We start from the raw sequence: 21,785 nt of genomic DNA on the forward strand, positions 1-21,785 counted from the left end.
AAAACTAAAACTATTCGAGTCACACAGCAATACAGCAGGGAAACAAACACTTAAGTCCAACTTGTCCATACCGACCAAAATTCCCTAACTAAGCTAGTCATATTTACCTGCGTTTGCTGCATATCTCTCTAAATCTTTCTGATCCATGTACCTGCCCAAACGTCTCTTAAATTTTGTAATTGCACTCGCCTCTACAACGTCTCCTGGCAGCTCGTTCTATATATATATACACCACCCACTCTGTGAAAAAGTTGCTTCTCAAGTGCCTTTTAAATCTTTTCTCTCTCACCTTAAATTTATGCACGTCTGGTTTTGGTCGCCGTTACCTTGGAAAAAGACCTTGGCTGTTCATCGTATCAATGCCTCACATGATTTTGTAAATCTTTTTAAGATGACCCTTCAGCCTCTGACACTCTGGGGTAATAACTCACAGTCTATACAGCCTTTTGTTGTAAGTCAAACCCTCCAGTCCCAGCGACATTCTTGTCTAGGCAGCACGGTGGTTCATTTGCTTCCTCCCACAATCCAAAGATGTGCAGAACAAGTGAATTGGACAAGCTAAATTGCCCATAGTTTTCGAGGATGTATAGATTAGGTGCATTAGTCAGGGGTAAATGTCGAGTAATAGGGTAGCGAAATGAGTTTGAGTGGGATACTCTTCAGAGAGTCGATATGGACTTGTTGGGGCAAAGCGCCTATTTCTATAGTGTGGGGATTTAATGAAACTATGCCACTGAATCTTTTTTTTCACCTTTTCCAGTTAAACCATATCGTTCCTATAGCTGGGCGATCTCACCAATATCCTGCACAACCTCAACTTGACATCCCAACTCCTATTCTGACTGCTCTGACGGATGAAGGTAAGTGTGCCAAATGCCTTTTCCACTAACATGTCTACCTGTGACGCTACTTTCAAGGGACTATGCACCTGCACCCCTAGAGCCTTCTGGTCAACAATATTCCCCAGAGCCCTATTGAACCCTTATTTTAAAATAATATCAATACATCATTGAATTTGATCACATCTATCTATCTAAATTGTCATAGTGAAAGAAATTACTGGAACAGGAAAAGACCCATCAGTCTGTGCTGGTTTAAAAGTATTCTAATGCCATTTCATCAGCACTTGGCCTAGATTCTTGGCATCGCAATTGCACATCTAAGCACGTTTCTCCCACCCTTAGAGGAGTGAGTTCTACATTCCTCATTATAATCTGGTTTAATCCTGGTAAATCGTCTCCACACCCTCTCCCACTGCTGTCAAATCCCTCCTAACCAGATGCATTACACATTTTAACGAGTTACCTTTCTTGATAAGTATAAGGCACGGCACCACAAATAAAATAATGATCACGGCAGCACATCCCAGTCCGATGTACAGATATAATTCTGGCTTGGTGCCTATGCAATGCAAAGCAACGGTATGACATTAATGAACAGAAAGAAACATCAGCATGTACTACTGACAATAATATCCATCCTGAAGCATCACATGGTCGTTTTTTGACGCATTTTCTAACTTAATCAACAAATACAGCTAATGACCATTTAAAAGCCTTTCACAGCTTAATGTTCACGAAATTTGATTAGGGGCGTATATCTGGTCGATCCTAGATTGGTCACCATGCGGGGCTGCAGAGTGAGATTTACCAGGATGTTACCTTAGAGGCTGAAGAGTTTCAGTGATAGAAATACTTTGCACAGATATGGGTTCTCTTCTTTAGAGCAGGAGAGTTTAAGAGAAAGGGACATGATTGAGATGCATAAATTGATGAGGGCAATGGATAGGGTAGACAGGAAGAAGGGATTGATGTCTGGAAGGTGTGGAGTGCTATCTTGAAGATAAGTGGCTGAAAGCTGAGAGGAGATGTAAGAATTTTTGGGAACACCCAGAGGGTAGTAGGGATCTGGAATACTTTGCCTGTAAACGTGGAAGAAGCACAAACCCTCATCATATTGAAAGAAGGTGTGGATGTGCACTTGCGACTCTAAAGCATGGGTGGGCCAATGGGAATAGAGAATACTTAAGTGACTGTTTATCACCAACACAGATTCGATGGGTGGAAGGGCCTGTATATAGTCCTTTATGACCCTATGACATGCAATTCCACAGATCCCAGTCACATCGAGTATTAGCCAAAAGTACACCCTAGTTATGTCCTCTGTTTTTTACTTTGATGACTTCTGCTCCTCTGGCAGATAGTCCTGTGCAAATTTCACCTGCTCTGGTTAATTCACGAATATGCATCTTTTCACCATACTCAAAAGCAACTGAGAAAAGTTTGCTAAAGAATGGGGACACAAATGATCTAATAGTCTTCTTTGACAAAGCAAAGAAACCTCTGTATCAAAGCCCAGGGATCAAGTTCAGCATCATCTAGCATTGATTGTGAATCAAGATAAATTCAGCCAAGTTAGAATTAGGCAGCCACCTGCCAGGGCATATAAACCACGCTCAGACCTTTGATCCAATTGCAATAAATTAAAACGAGGGCATAAGACTGGCTTAAAACCTGAAGCACCATGAATCATTGAACAATATTTTCATAATTATCAAATCAGATACAAATTAAACTAATAGTTTCTGCTACCTTTATGTATTTATGAAAACGAGGAAGACTTTCAGATACTAAAACATGTAATTACCAGGTTGTAAGTTTGCTCGCTGAGTTCGAAGTTTTGTCTTCAGACGTTTCATCACTCTACTAGGTATCATCATCAGTGAGCTTACGGTGAAGCGCTGGTGTTATGTCCAGCTTTGTATTTATGTGTCTTGGTTCTCTTAAGGTGGGTGATATGATTTCCTGTTCTGTTTGTCAGACGTTGGTAAGTAGGTCCAAATCTATGTGTCTATTGTTTGAGTTCCGCTTTGTCTGCCAAGCCTCTAGGAATTCGCACGCGTGTCTCTGTTTATGCTCTCCTATGCCCTTTCGGCGCTCTGCCTGTATTCCTGATGAAGAGCTTTTGCCCGAAACGTCGATTTTACTGCTCCTCTGATGCTGACTGAACTGCTATGCCCTTCCAGCACCTCTAATCCAGAATCTGGTTTCCAGCATCTGCAGTCATTGTTTTTACGTTTACTATGAAAGTTGTGTTGTCCCAGTCGAAGTGGTGACCTTCTTCGTGTGTATGTCAGGATGCTAGTGATAGTTCATCAAGTATTTTGATGGCTGGTGTTACGAGGATGTGGGTGTACTGTACCTTTAACATAGTTAAAAGCTAGCTGACAACACCAAGTGTTCTGAATAAGATACAATGTAATATGTGCTGCAGTAGCTAGGGCAGCTGGTTCCTGGAGACAAAAATAACTTTGAATTAAAGCATTTAGTTTAAATTATTCACCCCCAAAAAGACCAAAGTTCAATCAAGTTTGAATTTAGTGTATTGACAATATTGAAAGCCAATGACACAATCCAAAGCTTTGGAGGTATACTACTGGGGGAAAAAATGAACAGTTGGGATTGAACTTCGAAAAAAACAAACAGATGTTGGCTGCTAATAACAACTCTCTGCGAGGTTTCTTTCTAGTGAAGGAGTTTACAGAGATTTAAAAAACATCAGCAGAGAACAAATCTATTGAAGAAGCTACAAAGGGAAGATTGGACAGTTGCCTGGTTTTGAAATTTGAACTGTTTGAAATCATAATTGGAGGGTTTATTGGATTCGTATTATAGAAGGGAAAATAAAAGAATGGTTAGAGGAAGGAATTCTAAATTGTTATTAGCTATATATTCTCTATGATACTTTAAGAAGTAAAGTTGTAAATTTTTCTATATTTTTCTTGAATTTTAACAGAGTACTGCACGTGATAACTATTTTCTGTGTTGCCAATTCAAATTAAGCTGGGGAGGAGGGTTCCAACATTAGTTGGTGTTCGTATGTCCCGATGGTTAGTATTCTGCCTGATTGTCAGATGTCGTCTTTACTGCAGTCTTTGCATTGTATTTTGTCAATGACATTCGTTTTGATGGCTGTTTTTATGGAGTCCTTTAGGTTCACCAGCCGCTGCTTAAGTGTATTGGTAGGTTTGTGGAATACCATAAAGTTGGTCAGGGTAGTCTGGTAGACTTTGATCTGTAGTAATGTAGCTAGAGTTTCTCTGCGTACTGTGTCTATTTGTTTGGGTTTGTTGTTTAGGAATCCAAAGACTGTGTTTATTGGGTACCTATTATTTTTGAGTACGTGGTATAGGTATTTTTCGTCTGCTGTTTCCTGCATGTGGTGGTGTGTTGTGGCCAGTTTAAGTAATGTCCTGGTGCAGCTCCATTTGTTGGGGTTTGGATGATTGCTCTCTGCAGATAATGAGCTGATATGTGTGCATTGTTTTCCTGTAGACGCTAGGCCGAAGTTCTCCATTAACTGTTCATAGAATTTTAGATTAATAAAATCCCGACAGTGTGGAAGCAGGCCATTTGGCCCAAAATGTCGACAACAACCCACTAAAAAGTACCCCATCAGTCCTATTCCCTTACCTCCTATTACTCGACATTTCACCTGACTAACGCACTTATCCTACACAAAGAGTCATAGTCATAGAGATGTACAGCATGGAAACATGCCATTCAGTCCAATATGTCCATGGAGACCAGATATCCCAAAACAATCTAGTCCCACCTGCCAGCACCCTGCCCATATCCCTCCAAACCCTTCCTATTCATATACCCATCCAAATGCCTCTTAAATGTTGCAATTGTACCAGCCTCCACCACTTCCTCTGGCAGCTCATTCCATACAAGTGCCATCCTTTGCGTGAAAAGGTTGTCCCTTAAATCCCTTTTATATTTTTCCCCTCTCACCCTAAACCTATGCCCTCCAGTTCTGGAATCCCCTACCACAGGGAAAAGACTTTGCCTATTAATCCCATCCATGCCCCTCGTAACTTTGTAAAACTCTATAAGGTCACCCCTCATCCTCCGATCTCCAGGTAAAACAGCCCCAGCCTGTTCAGCCTCTCCTTATAGCTCAAATCCTCCAATCCTGGAAACATCCTTGTAAATCTTTTCTGAACCCTTTCAAGTTTCACAACATCTTTCCGATAGCAAGGAGACCAGAATTTCACGCAATATTCCAACAGTGGCCTAACCAATGACCTTAGCAGCCGCAACATGACGTCCCAACTCCTGTACTCAATACTTTGACAACTAAAGGAAAGCATACTAAATGCCTTCTTCACTATCCTATCTACCTGAGACTCCACTTTCAAGGAGCTATGAACCTGCACTGCAAGACCTCTTTGTTTGGCAACACTCCCTAGGCACTTACCATTAAGTGTATAAGTCCTGCTAAGATTTGCTTTCCCAAAAAAGCAGCATCTCGCATTTAACTGAATTAAACTCCATCTGCCACTTCTCAGCCCTTTGACTCATCTGATCAAGATCCAGTTGTAATCAGAGGTAACCCTCTTCGCTGTCCACCACACCTTTAATTTTGGTGTCATCTGCAAACTTACTAATCATGCCTCTAATGCTCGCATTCAAATCATTTATATAAATGACAAAAAGTAGAGGACTCAGCATCGATCCTTGTGGCAAACCACTGGTCACAGGCCTCCCGTTTGAAAAAAAACCCTCCACCACCACCCTCTGTCTTCTACCTTTGAGCCAGTTCTGTAAAACAAATGGCTAGTTTTCCCCATATTCTGTGAGATCTAAAATCCCTGAACGCTATGGGCAATTTTCCTGGAATGACACTGTGTGGAAGCAGTGTTAACCACTGAGCAACTTTGGTCATTGTTTTCAAAAACTGCTGTTGCATTTTGGATGGTGTGAGACCCCAGATCCGCCTGTGGGCCGCACCAAGATGGGATTCTACACAGTTTCACATCACGCCTCACGTAGGCACTGCGGGCGTGCAGGTGGGTTTTATGGGAGCGGGGTGTGTATGTGCAGTCCGGTCGCTTGCCTCTGATAGGGAATGGGCCGAAAAGAAAAATAATAATAAACGTTTCATTAGCATGTTTGTTTTGAAGGGGTGCTTCATAGGAGAGAAAGACGTAATCCACACAGCTCTCTGTTTCAATGAATGTGCAAATAAATGTGATTTGCATTCCTCGATGTCTGGCATTCAAGCCAGATCTCCATTAATAAACACATCGATTTGGACCCCATCTGCCAACCTCTGGAAGAAAGAACTGGAAATGATATTACCTGCATTAACAGTCCAAGATACGTAAGTAGAAAGCGAAACAGAACACCAGCATATCACCGGACGCTCATTGATATTACCTAGCATGGTGATGTAACATGTGAAAACAAATCTGCTAACTCAGCAAGCAAACTTACAATCTGAACATCAACCTGAGCGACAAATCTTCTCAAAAATCGCAACATATGTAATTACCTTTTGATGGGCGATCCATCTTTCGTTTCTCTGTGACTGAAACTGACTGACTGGACCGGGAAAAGATGGCAGCTCCATTAACCACTGTTTCATATTGACAACTGTAATTTCCTGCAGAAGTATGTTCAAATGCATTGATGGTAAAGTCCGCAGTATCTTCAAGACTAGTCACTTCAAGGCGATACTGTCTGGAACCTTCCCCCCAATTGTTGTACAAGTAGAATGTCCCTCCACTGCGCCGAATCTCACCTTTACAGGAAATCACGACATTGCCCCTATTTGAATTATCTCTGGAATCTTGCAGCACTTTAATGATTGGTTTGGAGAGTTGATCTGTTGATTTGTAAAATAAAGACTTTTACAAATACATTTTTGCATCCTTTTTAGAGCAAAGCACTTGAAAGGGGAAAGGTGTAGACGAAAGCCACTGCAATATCACAACATAATCAGTTATCCTTGCTCATTGCGAGACAACGATCAAAGATGCAGAACGCTCCATCCAGCCAATATTTTGTTGAACGACAGCATAATTCCGTGCTCCTCTTCCGAGCTTGCAAGCAGAAATTGAAGTGACTGTATCCCGTACAGAAAGCAGTGTTGCTTTCAGGCAAGGAAAAGGCTTCTATGGGACAGTTTACATTTGCTGGACTGGTCCGTATTCAAGAACTCAGCGGCCAACCTAAGCAAGTATGACACTAATGTTATAGAGCCGAAAATGTGTTGCTGGAAAAGCGCAACAGGTGAGGCAGCATCCAAGGAGCAGGAGCATGTTATAATGTTTTAGAATAATGTTATAGGCTTCCCCAGTGCACGTGTACAAGATTATGTGTTAAGATGTTAATCTAAGTGTTCCCCAACGGGAATCAATGGATGAAGTGGAAAGTTCACTCCCGACTGCAAGTCGGAGGCTTCCAACTCAGATAGCCCTGTCCTATACAGGAAAATCAGGTACCAGCTCTGTAAGGCCTTCAGGGATGCTAAGAGGAAACACCAAGCTCAGCATGAGACCAAGACCAACCACCCAGATGTCTGTCCTTTGTGGCAAGGCCTACACAACATAAAGGGAAATTGAACATGTTCATAGTCATCACTGTGTCCCTATGTGACGAGCTCAATGCATTCTGTGCTTGCTTTGAGCAGAAGGTCAGTGAATCGATGTAATCTATAACAACAGTGTCGGATGCATCTGTACCCACGGCCATTGCCACAGATGTTCGATCAGCCTGCTTCAGAGTGACCCCACAGAAAGCGACTAGTCAGGTTGGAGTCTGCGACCATGCACTCAGATCCTGTATGGACCAGCTGAAGGGAGTACTCACAGACGTCTTTAAACTCTTCTTACTATGGTGTGATATTCTCAGCTGCTTCAAGTAGACCACCAACATGCTGGTATCAAAGGAAAATCACGCAATGTGCCTCAATGACTAACGCCTGTTGGTTGTGACCAATATAATTATCCATTATCTTCGAGAGGTTCGTCATGACTCACACCCACTCCAGGCTATCAATTACTTTGATCCTTTACAGTTCACCTACTGGCGCAACATTTCTACTGCCAACATCACCTCCCTTGCCCTACACTCATCCCTGGAACATTTGGATAAGAAGGACGTCTATGCCAGGCTCCTACTTACTGACTACAGATCACTTTCAAAATCATAATTCCAAACAAACTGGTATGGATGCTCAAACGTAAGAATGTGCAACAACATCTCCGTCATCGTAATCCTCAAGAACAGTGCCCCACAAGGCTGTGTACTCAGCACCTACTATACTTTCCGATAAAATCATGACGGCGTGGCCACATTCCACCCCAAATCCATTTACAGGTGTGCTAACAACACCACTGTTGTAGGGTGGATTTCAAACAACAAGAAGGCAAAATAAACGAGAAAGACTATGCGCTTAGCGGTGTTGTGCAAAAATGACAATCTCTCCATCAACATCAGCAAAACGACAGAGTTGAGCATTCACTTCAGTAAGTAGAGTTGAGAGAACTGCTCTGTTTCCCTCAATGGTACTGAGGTGGAGATGGTCAACCGTCTCAATTTGCTGGGAGGGATGGTCACCAGCAAGCTGTTCTGATCCACTCATGTTGATGCAATGGTCAAGAAACAGAAATTAATCTCAAATTCCTCAGGATGCTAAGGAAATTCGGCATGTCCGCAAGCACTCTTAACAGTTTTTAAACGTGCACCATAGAAAGCATCCTATTTGAATGCATCACAGTGTTGTATGGCAACTGCGCAAGAACTTACAGAGAATCGTGAATAGAGACTAGTCCATCTCACAAATCTACTTTCCATCCTTTGACTCCATTTAAACTTCCCTCTGTCTCTGGGAAATGACCAACACAGCCAAAGACCCCGCCCACTCCAGTTCTACTCTCTTCAATTGGACAGAAGATACGGAAGTTTGAATGCACGCATCATCAGATTAAAGAATAGCTTCTTCCCAGCTGTTATCAGATTTCTGACTAGACCTCTCAAATATTAATATTCATCTCTCTGTCTCGTTATGCACTTTCTCCATAGCCATGACACTCTATTCTACGCTCTGTTCTGCTGCTATGATGCACTTTGCATGTTAAGTTCTGACTGTAGAGCATGCAAAACATCATTTTCACTGTATCTTGGTACATGTGGCAACAATAAATCAAACAAATAACAAAGAAAAGGGGAGAAGTCTATTTAATGACATACCACTGACGTTTATCTGAATGGGGTCAGTGAATCCTGATCTTCTCCATGTTCCATTCGCCAATGCGAATAAACATTCACACTTGAAAGTTGATTCACCTCTCGTTAGGAATTTTAATTGTAAAGATGTATCACATTGTCCTTCAGGAAGATTTATTTCACTGCACTCGAGATCGTGACTGTAGCAACAGTGTGTCCTTGTGACTGGACATTGACAGCTACACTTCACCAATGTCGTCTCTCCTTCCAAAAACACCTCATATGATGGATTCAGAGACACGACTGGCTTCGGGATACCATCTGAGGAACGGAATTGAAGCATTTTATCAGCAGAAAAGTGTTAACCACAATACTGGAAACTGTTATAATAAGGTGACTTCTTGGACACCTAAGTCCATAAAGATCCCACACTCATGGAAATTGCCTGGGATGGTTGACTTCTTAAAAGGTATATCTGTGTGAAATTAATTGAAGGTGTTTGGGAACACTTGCCTTTGTTAAGAGATCAGAATCTAAGACCAGGGAGGTAATGTCAGTTAGGTCACACAGCGAGCGACAGTTCCGGAATCAACATTCCAGGACAGACGCTATAGCATTGGGAAACGATGTGGAGGGAGATTAACCGAGATGTTCCTTCAGGGCTGGGGAGTTTCAGTGATGGAGAGAGATTGGACAGACTGAGTTGATTTCCTTGGAGCAGAAGAGAGTGGGTTGGGGGGGGGTGTATGACTGAGATGTATAAAATGAGGGCTAGAGATAGGATAGACAGGAAGAAACTTTCCCCTTGATGAAGGGAACAATGTGCAGGGTGGGGAGTGGTCGTGAGAGGAAGGGGGTGCACAGATCCAAGATAAGGGAGCGAAGGAATGTGATGAAAACCTTATTCATCCCGAGCTGGACCAGTATCGGGAACTGACTTCCTGTAAAGGTCGAAGACGCAAAAACCCACATCACATTGAAGAAATGTTTAGATTTGCACTTAAGACTCCAAGGCTATGGGGCCAAGGGCCAGGGAAATGGAATTACAAAATAGTGAGTTAGCTGTTTTTCACTTGAGCAGATAGAGTGTATTAAAGAGCCTTCGGTTGTGCTGTAGATTTCGAGGATGTTTTAAAAGATTCGAATGGCCATAATAATTTTATGAAGTTTCAAACAACATAACCTGGGAATGCAACGATAGTTGTGTTGAACATTGCAGTTCCCACGCTGTTAGCTATGGAAGCTGCTGTGAAATATAGCTAGCAAATCTGTGGAACTTCATGACCGACACAAAAAAGAGAGAAATGAGAAGAATTACTTTCAAAATGATGTCTATAAAGCTGTACACAAATTTTAGCACTACACTTGATAAGCTGGTTCTGATTGGTGATCTGACAATCAAGTGGAAAAGCATTAACGAGGTATTTTTTATGTTAATGAATCAATGCGTTATAATTTCACATACTCACATATCTCATGCATTTCGATCAGCACGTGAAAATGAACTAATTGGAAACAATCAAAGAATTGCTGTGTATTAATATTTTCAACTTGACAAATCTCGAGACAGACATATATGCAAATTTCTGCAATGAGACATTTGGATGGTGGAGATCTGAAAACGAAGTGTTTTTTTTGCAAGATAGTGGAAAGAGATATAAATTGGTGTAATGCCCGTTAAAGATACTTCAGGTTGAGTTTAAACAGGCATTCCTTCAGACAGTTTGGATAACATGTTACTTTGAATGACTTGGACACATAATTTCATGAAGTGTTTATAAATAATGATTTGGAGATGCCGGTGTTGGACTGGGGTGTACAAAGTTAAAAATCACACAACATCAAGTTATAGTCCAACAGGTTTAATTGGAAGCACACTAACTTTCAGAGCGTCGCTCCTTCATCAGGTGACGTGATGAAGGAGCGACGCTCCGAAAGTTAGTGTACTTTCAATTAAACCTGTTGCACTATAACCTGGTGTTGTGTGATTTTTAACTTTATAAATCATGTTAGTGAACAGTGTATGGAGCTTCCTCATTAGCACTCCCCCAGGACAATCTGCATTAAGAAGGAATAGACAACAAAGAAAGGGTCCTGGGCGAGCTCACAAATAACAAAACCACCAATACATTAGCATGAGGAACTGTGATTGAAGTAAAAAGATGTCGAATCGTTTTGAGTCCAGCTATTAAACGGCAAGGGGGCCTCAGTAATTGCTGTGAATTATTCTTAGAACACAAACTTGTAATAAATATTTTGGCGATGTTTTAATCATAATGCATTTAATATGGATAGAGTCACAGGGGCACAGTCACACAGTACAGAAATAGACCTTGATGTCCAACTCGCCCTGACATCCCAATCTGACCTCGCCGCATTTGCCAGCATTTGACCCATATCCCTCTAAACGCTTCCTGTTCACCTACCTATCGGGTGCCTTTTAAATATTGTTATTGGACCTTCCTGCATCACCTCCTTTGGCAGCTCACTCCATACACATAGCATTCTCTGCATGAAAATATTACCCCTCAAGTCCTTTATAAATATTTTTCTCTCTTGCCTTAATTTATTCTCTCTACTTATCGATTCCCTATCCCCAGGATAAATAACTTGGTTATTCATGCTATTCATGCCCTTTGTGATTTTATAAACTCCTATAAGAACAACTCTCAGCCTCGCACACTGCAAGGAAAGAAAGCCTCACCCTATTAATCTTCTGCCTATAACTCAAAACGTCCTGTCCTGTTATGACATATTTTTCATTCCAAAAGTTGGAAATCTTGTCTGCCCCATTCAAGTTTAACAAAACGTTTCCTATAGAAGGGTGACTAGAATTGTACTCAGTATTCTAAGAATGGCCTCAACAAAGTGCTATGCAGCAGCAACATGACATACCAAATCCTAAACTCAATGTTGTGACCAATGAAGAAAGCATGCCAAAGGGTTTCTCCACCACCCTGTCGACCTGCAACTCCACGTTAAAGGAATTGTGCACCTGCTCGCGAGTTCTCTTGTCTAAAATAAATAAAGGGACTGCTATCCTCTCTGTTAAACACATCATTTCTTATCCTCCTTGACACATGTGGGGACAGCCATTCTCTGTAATACACCTGTTTAACCGTCAAGGAAAATGATTTAGAATCATTCCAGTGGAAATGGTGCAGAAAGTCCCAAAAGGCGCCAAAGGAATTTCAGAGATGTTGTGACAAATAAACAGGATTAGTAAAGCGATAGTTGAGACAAAAATATTGGAGACGACCTTTCTCTATAATACACACAGCGACTGCTCTTCAGTAATAAATTAATAATGAGCAATTAAACATTTTATGTGGAGAATCAACGATCAAATCAGCATTAATAGAGAGAGTGTGTACAAGATGTTGTCCTGAGCTAGTGCGTTGAGGTACCAATCAGGCATTGGACCAGGTAAGAAGTAATATTTTAGAGTTAACTAATATCTATTCTTTAAATATGCCAATGGGAAGTAGTGGTCATGACATCGTAGAATTTTGGGAAGTAGCGAATATAACATATTACAGAATTTTATTTCAAGTTTGAATGTGACATCATTCATCTTAAAGATGAACAAAGGAAATATGGATATCCAAGGGGTACGTCGTCAGGAGTAAATTTTGTCAATAGGCGATGGGGAGCTTTACAAATAAACACTTAGGTTCGACAACAGATGCATATTCCTTGAAAGTATAAAGATCCAAACGGAATGGTGCACCTATGAAGGTTCACAAAAGATACCTAAATTTCCTCAATTGAAAACCTACAAATTGTAACACTGCCAGAAGCAACGGGAGGCCTGAAGATTGTGAGTAATTGAGGACCTAGCATAAGTATACCACGAAATTATTGATTAAAGGAAATCAATACAAATTCAAGCAAGTGATGAATAAAAAATGGATAATAAAGGTTTTAATGATACAGTGAAAGGAAAATAAATTGGACAACATAAATGTGGAACCATCATAAATAAGGGTAGTAAATTTACATTAGCTAACAGGAAAGTGCAGCTAACAGATTTGCAGAAGATCATTGAACCATAGAAAACTGGCCTGTCGACGCTCCAGCCTCTTCCAACATTCAATAGGAAAATGCCTGATCCGACATTCCTCAAATTCACTTTCCCACCCTCTCCCCGATGGCACTGGATTCCATTATGAACCAAAACTATGTCCCTCTCAGCCTTAAACATACAAATGTACTTTGCCTCCATCCACAGCACTTTACAGCAAGGAGTCCTAAGACTCACGAATCTCTGAGAGAAGACACTCCTCCTCATCTCAGTCTTCCATTGGTGCTACTTTATTCTAACGCTATGCCGTCTTGTCCTAGACTCGGCCGTGAGGGGAAACATCTTCTCAGCATTGACCCCATCAAGCCGCTGAGGAATCCTACCTGTTTCAATGAGATCACCCCTCATTCTTTTGAACTCTAGTGAGGAGTGTGCCAACTTGTTTACCCCGCAAGGAAAATGATCCAGCAAATCATTCAGGTGAAAATGATAAAGAAAAATGTACAAGGTGCCAAAGAAATTTCAGAGAGGTTGTGACAAATAAAAAGTGCTAGTTGATATCAAAATATTGAGAGTGAGGATTGATAAATATCTTTAACTGATTGAAAACAAACGACCAAAAAAGTAGCCACATTGTTGGCTACCTTTTGTAAATCTGTAGATTCTGAAACTGGTTATGCTGACTCAAAGATTTTTAACATAAAACCTTACATAGCAAGGAAAAGGGGTTAATGGAGATCTTTGTTAACTTGATGACCAGAAATAGAGAATATAATAGGAAGAATCTGGTAACAGAGTGGAGCAAACTGATAAAATTGGATAGAGCCAACATTGTTGTGTCAATAGAACATAGAACATTACAGCACAGGACACGCCCTTCAGCCCTCAGATATTCTACCAATCTGTGAAATCAATCTGAAGACCTACACTCTAACCTACCCTATTCCATTCTCGTCCATATACCTATCAAATGAACACTTAAATGTCCCTAAATTGGAATCATGCGTAAGAAAACTGATAGAGCATTTTCAGCGTATTCCTTGCAACATCTGTAAATAAGAAAGAGAACTGAATCAGTTCTCAGAAGGCTTTTCATAAGATCCTGTAAACAAAAATAAATACACCTCATGAATTGAATAGTATGGTCTGGGAATTGCTAAGTTTAGACAAAGCAATAAGGAGGAATGAATGAGTCATTCTTCGGAGGCAAGCTTTTTCACGGGGCATCACAACCATGAGACATCACGAGTGCAGAGATCCGTGAAGTTGTCAGCACAGGCAGCTAGGGTGGTGAAGAAGGCATACAGCCGACAGCATGGGTGTAGAATATAGGAGCAAGAAAATCTTGTTGCATGTTTACAGACTATGGGTTCGAACACAGATGGAATATTGTGTGCAGTTCTGATTGTCAAACTATCCTCAGGACGTGATAGCACTGGAAAGGGTGCAGAGGAGATTCATTAGTATGTTGTCTGGGATGGACATTTTCAGTTTTTGAGGAGAGATTGGAAAAGCAGAGTTTGTCTTCTCTGGGGCAGAAGAGGTTGGGTTGAGGGGGAATGTGGGTGGGGGGTGGGGTGAACTGATAGAAGTGTACAAAATAAGGAGGCATGAACAGACGAGATTTCTAGAATGCTATCCTCATGGCAGACCTGTCTCAGACCAGAGTGCATAAGCTTAAGGTGAGGAATAAGTGCCGTGAGGGGATCAGGAAGAGATTTTTTTCCTCCCAGACGGTGGTAGAAATATGGACTGTGCTGGTTGAGAGGATGCTGGAGGCAGATACTATCACGACATTTAATCAGTCTCTGGCCAAGCACTTCAAATCGCAGGGCATTTGTGATATAGACCAAGTGAAAGAAAATGGGATCATTTGTTGGTCAGAATAGACATGAAGCGCGAAAGGGTGTGTATCTATGCTGTATGACTACATGACTCTGACTGTGATAAGGATCAGGCCCACAGCTCGATCACTTTTGCAATGATTTGGATAACGAAACGAGTGATAATAATTCTAACGTTGTAGAAGAAGTTGGCCATTCAGCCCTGAGAGCCTGTTCCATATTTCATAGGATCATGCCTGATCCAACACGCCTAAAGTGATATTGCTGTAAATTCAGGAATGTGAATACTCAGAAAAGTCTTCAATTCTTTTACCATCACCTCATATCTTTTTCCCTCCAACAAATATTCCAACACTCACTCCAATTCTGCCCCTCAATTTGAGTCAGTTTATCTTTCCATTGACCACAGATTAGCATGCATTTTCCTTTTGCTTATCAATTAATTTCTCCGATCAAATTTACACAACCTGCATCACTTCAACGTAATCTACCCCTCTGCATAAAAAAAACAAATCAACACTAGTTTGCCAAAACTGAACTTCATCTATCAGCTAGAGGTTCATCGGGTTTATAAAGATATTTCTCACATCTTCCTGTATATAATTGAATTTGGTCTTGTCCACTATACACTCAGTCACGATTACAAATCTATTTCTGCACCCCTTTTCATATTCTATTGTTTTACAGTAGTCAAAAATGATGAATACATGTTTTCTTTTCTTTCATCTCTATAAGTTTTTACGAGCTCTGTTAGAATTTAAGAAGATAAGATCGATCAACGGATTAAACATTGCAATGTTACACTTTAAAACTGTAATAGTAGAAGGTGTTTATTAAAAAGTTAAAGTCAGCTGAACTCTTTTGACAAACTCTCACAGCTGACCAGTTTCTGATTTATACAAAGCAACGCATTACTGAGAGTTATCATCGAGAAATTAAAGGACCTGATACTCACCAATTGACAGAAGGATTGAAAAAACAAACATTTTCTGATGAATTTCCCACCCAATACTTTGAACAAAGAGATCGGTGGGTTGGTTTCCTTTCATGCTTGACTTTCTAACTGGTGGGAAGATAACAGTCTGTCTTGAGCAAGGATCCCATCGGAACTGAGATGACAACATAAGTTGTCATGTGATTTACAAAAACTATTTCTATTACCCGTGCTTGTGTGAGTCAAGTTATTGCTAAACTTCAAGCAAGAGAATATTGTTGAGCAGTCGGCACAGAAGCAATGTGTGAAAATGAGAGAGCCCGAACGCCCCTCAGCCAGATTACACACATGAGCTAACTGCAGCTCAGTTGGCTGGACAGCTGGCTTGTGATATATTCAGAAGAATAGAGGTGTGGACTATTTTCTAAATGGGCAGTAAATTCAGAAATTGGAGTGCAAAGGGACTTGGGAGTACTAGTCCAGGTTTCTGTTATGATAAACTTGCAGGTTGAGTTGGTAGTTAAGAAGATAAATACAATGTTGACATTCACCTCAACAACGCTAGAATATAAAAGCAAGGATGTACTTCGGAGGTTTTATAATGCTCTAGCCAGACCACACTTATAGTATTGTGAGCAATTTGAGCCCCATACATCAGGAAGAACGTATTGGCCCTGGAGTAGATCCAGAGGATATTCACGAGAACGATCCCAGGAATGAAAGGCTTAACATATTAGGATGGTTTGAGGACTCTGGGACGAGGGGGATTTCGTTAGAACTTTCAAAATACTGAACAGCTTGGACAGATGGACATTGGGACAATGTTTCCATTGGCAGAAGAGAATACGACTTGAGGACACAGCCTATGCATAAAGGGAAAGCCTTTTAGAACAGAGATAAGAAGAAACTTCTTTAACCAGAGAATGGTGCAATCGTAAATTCATTCCCATAGAAGTCTGTGGAGGCAATTTCATTAAGTATAATTAAAACAGAGATGGATCATTTCTTGAGTGCAATGGGGATCAAAAATTACAGGGAGAAAGCAGGAGAATGGGTTTGGAAAGCCTAATCAGCCATGATCGAATGACAGAGCAGACTCGATAGACGAAATGGTCTAACCTCCGCTCTCCTGTTATATGGTCTAAGATCGTAAATGAAGACTGGAAATGAAAATGGAGCGTTCAATGTCCATAGGTGTATCTGAATCATATTCAAAGGACGGTACTTAGTTTACAACATTGTAATTTGTCAAATTTTAAATGCTGTATAATATGCTATTATAAAATTCAGGAACACACGTGGGGAAGAAAAGCTGATTGTACATTCCACATGTTACAGTGCGTTTAACCATTTCCCTACGATATCTAGGTCTTTTTCATTTCCACATGGCCAGCAATTATTGCACATCTCTATTTCCTCTTGAGTGGGTGGTGGTCAGCTTCCTAGTTGAATAGCGGTTAAGATGTCATGTCCAATGCAAAATGTCACTGGAAAATGACATTCTCCCAGCTCCTTCTTAATGTTCAGTGTCTACTGAAGTTTTTTTATTATTTTAGTGATGATGGCCAGAAATGTGGTGTACTGAAAATAGAACCCCAGTTGTCTAAAGGAGCTCAAAGGCATTCGAAGATTCTTTCTGGTTTACCACATGTTAATTATAAACTGAGCATATTTTGTTATATCTCGTCCATATCGATATTATTTAAATAACATTCTAACTTCATAACATTGCAATTGAATAAAGTAGCTCCCTTTTACCTTTCAATTCAATGATCAGATCACCGGATAGAACATTCATGATGCAGGTTTGATCAATGCATTCAGTTCACTTCAATGCATCCTTAGCCCTTCCTTCCAGCATAAGGTCAGAATTGGGTTGGTTGCCGATGATCGCACAATGTTCAGCACTATTCACCACTGCTTAGATACTGTTCAAATGCAAAGAAATCTTGACAATATCCAGGCTTGGGCTGACAAGCAGCATGGCACACAGTGACCATCTCTTTGCACAGATGTTGGGAGATCTGCTGATTTTCTCCAACACTTTCTGTTCAAAGGGTAAACCTTGTAGAATGGAGATAAGCAGGAATTTATTTGGCTGGTGAGCGTGACAGTGTGGAATGATTTTGTTGCAGAGAGCCGTGGAGGTCAAGATATTGAGTGTCTTTAAAAGAGAGAGAGAGAGTTTCTTGATTGGTGAGGGGATCAAATAGTACAGGGAGAAGACAGGAAAATGGAGTTGAGAAACATTTCAGCCATGAGAAAATGGCGGAGCAGAAGTGATGGGTTGAATGGCCCCATTCAGCTCTTGCATCTTGCGGCCTTCTGTCTGTTAGAACAGGTAAGGGCAATAGATTTACTTTGCTGAAGGGCATTAATGAACCAGGTGGAACAAACAACAGGGCAAATAATTTGAAGGAAGTGGAAATGATGAACTCCGTTATGGGACTGTAGAACAATTAAAGTACAAATGATACTCCTTCAGCAAGATGTTTCAGTTGTCTCTCACAGGAAATCAGTTTGTCCATTCCCAACGCCAATTGTCGAATCTTCCGTATTATTATTCTCTTCGGCAACTTGGCCATTTAACTTTTGAAAGCCACAAGTGGATATTATACTTAATTAAAAGGAGAACGTTCCAGTTCCTAACCTCTTCCAGAGTGAAAAAAGCTTGCTCAATTCTACCTTCTACGTTCAGATTGTAATCATGGTTCCAGGAGCTCCCCAAACGGAAACTCTGCACCTCTCTCTATTTCTCTTTGAACAGCTGTGGCATTGAGTAATCCCCATCAACATCCTGTCAACATGGATTTCTTCAAAAAGGGGAAATTCCATCAGCTCGTGTCTGTCCAACTGAAGGAAGGTTATTTGTCGCTTGACGTAGCATTATACCATTTTCATATGAAGCCTCTCCAAGGTTGCAAAATAAAACAAGAGAACGAGAGATGGATAGATGTTGGAAATCTGAAACTGACACAAACAGAACTTTTAAGAAGAGTTCAAAACAAATGCGTATATGCAACTGTTTCTAAATAGTCTACAGAAGCGAAAATTCATTTTGTTCTGTTGATCACCACTATTCCCCTCCCAGTCTCATTCCGCAAAGATGATCAGTCCAGCATCCTTTGTGTACAGTCTCATATTATTTCTACGGTTCAAATGCACTCATTCTGTCTTCATAGTATTTAAAACAGATTTATTTTTAAATGGTCTGCTTTAAATTGAAAGGTAGAAATAATCAATACAATTTGCAAATTTTTTATTATACTTCTTTGCAAATTGTGCAAAATTCAACAATAAATTAATAGCTCTACAGCTTTGAATGAAAGCCAATAAAGATTACACAATTTATGTACAACATATAACATTACAGCGCAGTACAGGCCCTTCGGCCCACGATGTTGCGCCGACCTGTCATACCAATCTGAAGCCCATCTAACCTACACTATTCCATGTATGTCCATATGCTTGTCCAGTGACGACTTTAATGTACTTAAAGTTGGTGAATCTACTACCATTGCAGGCAAAGCATTCCATACCCTTACTACTCTCTGAGTAAAGAAACTACCCCTCATATCCGTCCTATATCTATCAACCCTCAATTTAAAGTTATGCACCCTCGTGCTCACCGTCACCGTACTTGGAAAAATGCTCTCCCTGTTCACCCTATCTAACCCTCTTATTATCTTATTTGTCTCTATTAAGTCACCTCGCAACCTTCTTCTCTCTAACGAAAACAGCCTCCAGTCCCTCAGCTTCACCCTATCTAACCCTCTTATTATCTTATTTGTCTCTATTAAGTCACCTCGCAACCTTCTTCTCTCTAACGAAAACAGCCTGGAGTCCCTCAGCCTTTCCTCATAAGACAGTCCCTCCATACCAGGCAAAATCCTAGTAAATCTCCTCTGCACCCTTTCCAAAGCTTCCACATCCTTCTTATAATGTGGTGACTAGAACTGTACACAATACTCCAAATGCGGCTGCACCAGATTTTTGTACAGCCGTAGCATAGCCTCACGGTTCTGGAACTCAATCCCTCTTTTATTAAAAGCTAAAACACTATATGCCTTCTTATCAACCTTGTCAACCTGAGTGGCAACTTTCAAGGATCTGTGTACCTGGACACCGAGATATCTCTGCTCATCTACACTGCCAAGAATCTTACCATTAGCCCAGTACTTTGCATTCCGGTTACTCTGACCAAAGTGAATGACATCACACTTGTCTGCATTAACCTCCATTTGCCACCTCTCACCCAGCTGTGCATCTTATCTATGTCTCTCTGTAACCTACAACATCCTTCGTCACTATTCACAACTCCACCAACCTTAGTGTTGTCTGCAAATTTACTAACCCACCCTTCTACGCCCTCATCCAGGTCATTTATAAAAATGACGAACAGCAGTGGACCCTTACGGTACACCACTGGTAACTGGACTCCAGGATGTACGTTTCCCATCAACCACCACTTCCGTCTTCTTTCAGCAAGCCAATTACTGATCCAAACTGGTATATCTCCCACAATCCCATCATCCGCATTTTGTACAATAGCCTATTGTGTGGAGTCTAATAGAACGCCTTGCTGAAATCTATATACTCCACATCAACCGGTTTACTCTCATCTACCTGTTTGGTCACCTTCTCAAAGAACTCAATAAAGTTTGTGAGGCACGACCTTCCCTTCACAAAATCTTGCTGACTTTCCCTAATCAAATTATTATTTTCTAGATGATTATAAATCATATCTCTTTTAACCTTTTCCAAAGTTTTACCAACAACTGAAGTAAGGCTCTGGTCTATAATTACCTGGGTCAATAATACTCTATAACTCACCCTTTGGGCGTTTTTGCAAAGAAATGTTAAAAACAGCAACTGTAGCAGGTTTGAAACTGAAATGAACACAACCCAGGTCATGTCTAAGATATGAGAAAAAAAGTAATAGAGTAACAAACATATGCACGTATCCAACTCTCAAACTTGACCATATTTATTATTAGATTTAAATACTGGAGCTATTAACTTAACAAACTGGACTCTGGTTTTATAATCACTCAATATACCTTTCATTTATTGTGGTTGTGTTCGCCGAGCTGGGAGTTTGTGTGGCAGACGTTTCATCTGCCACATAAACTCCCAACTCGGCGAACACAACCACAATAACGAGCACCCGAGCTACAAATCTTCTCACAAACTTTGAATCCCTTTCATTTAAATCTTCGTAAATGCATGAAGCCAATCTCTTGACCTGGAGGAACAAGTACAGTGGGTGATGAAAATTCATCACAGTAGAAGAACGTGCTGTGCTTGTTGGTAGAATTGGACACAGGGGTACAATCAGTGACAGCCCTTTAGAACTGAGATGAGGGGAATGTTTTTTTTTCAGCCAGAGTGAGGTTAATCTGTGGAACTCATTGCTGCAGAGGGCTGCGGAAGCCAAATCATTGAGTGTATTTAAGACAAAGATAGACAGGTTCTTAATTAAACAGATCAAATGTTACAAGAGAAGGCAGGAGAAACATATCAGCTACAATCGAATTACAGAGTAGACTCAATGGGCTGAATTGCCTAATATTGCTTTGATGTTTTGTGGACTAGCATGCATACACATCATTGTCTGCGATATCATTGTTTACATCGAGTTTAGGATTTAGAGAATGATTGTGCACTTCGGATCCCATTTCTTACTTTGTAAGTAGATGGTTTCATGGTAATTATTAACGTCACTTACAGAGTACAGAGACTTACAGTACATTATGAGGTCCTTCAACCCATAAATTCTGCACCCTTCAAAAACAAGCCAAGTATTTCAATTGCACATTCCCAGCACTTGGCCTTGGCAACGCAAGTGCACATCTAAATCCTTCTGCAAAGTGATGTGGGTTTCAGATGCTCCGATTCATACAGTCAACAAATTCCAGATTCCCCATCATCCTCTCGGTGAAAATGACTTTCTTCACATCCCCTCG

General features: G+C 40.7%; 1 protein-coding gene across 11 annotated transcripts in view; it reads right to left on the minus strand.

Annotated features, from left to right (window-relative positions):
* LOC122544523 (immunoglobulin superfamily member 1-like) overlaps window positions 1-18,838 on the minus strand; it is a 28,247-nt gene extending 9,409 nt beyond the window's left edge. Inside the window, exons 1-7 of one of the 11 annotated variants that reach the window (XM_043683822.1) lie at window positions 17,578-18,810; window positions 15,841-15,948; window positions 10,487-10,522; window positions 9,042-9,338; window positions 6,589-6,672; window positions 6,340-6,450; window positions 1,306-1,401 (exon numbers count right to left, since the gene is read on the minus strand). In XM_043683822.1, the coding sequence (XP_043539757.1) occupies window positions 1,306-1,401; window positions 6,340-6,450; window positions 6,589-6,672; window positions 9,042-9,338; window positions 10,487-10,522; window positions 15,841-15,948; window positions 17,578-17,617 (772 nt within the window). In that variant the 5' untranslated portion in view covers window positions 17,618-18,810. Of the gene's footprint in view, window positions 1-1,305; window positions 1,402-6,339; window positions 6,673-9,041; window positions 9,339-10,482; window positions 10,523-15,840; window positions 15,949-17,577 lie in introns of those variants that run through there. The other 10 variants (XM_043683825.1, XM_043683818.1, XM_043683819.1 and 7 more) reach the window with 10 other exon arrangements.
* Window positions 18,839-21,785: the final 2,947 nt, after the last annotated feature.

Source organism: Chiloscyllium plagiosum, chromosome 50 (assembly GCF_004010195.1).
Source record: "Chiloscyllium plagiosum isolate BGI_BamShark_2017 chromosome 50, ASM401019v2, whole genome shotgun sequence".
Lineage (NCBI taxonomy): Eukaryota > Metazoa > Chordata > Chondrichthyes > Orectolobiformes > Hemiscylliidae > Chiloscyllium > Chiloscyllium plagiosum.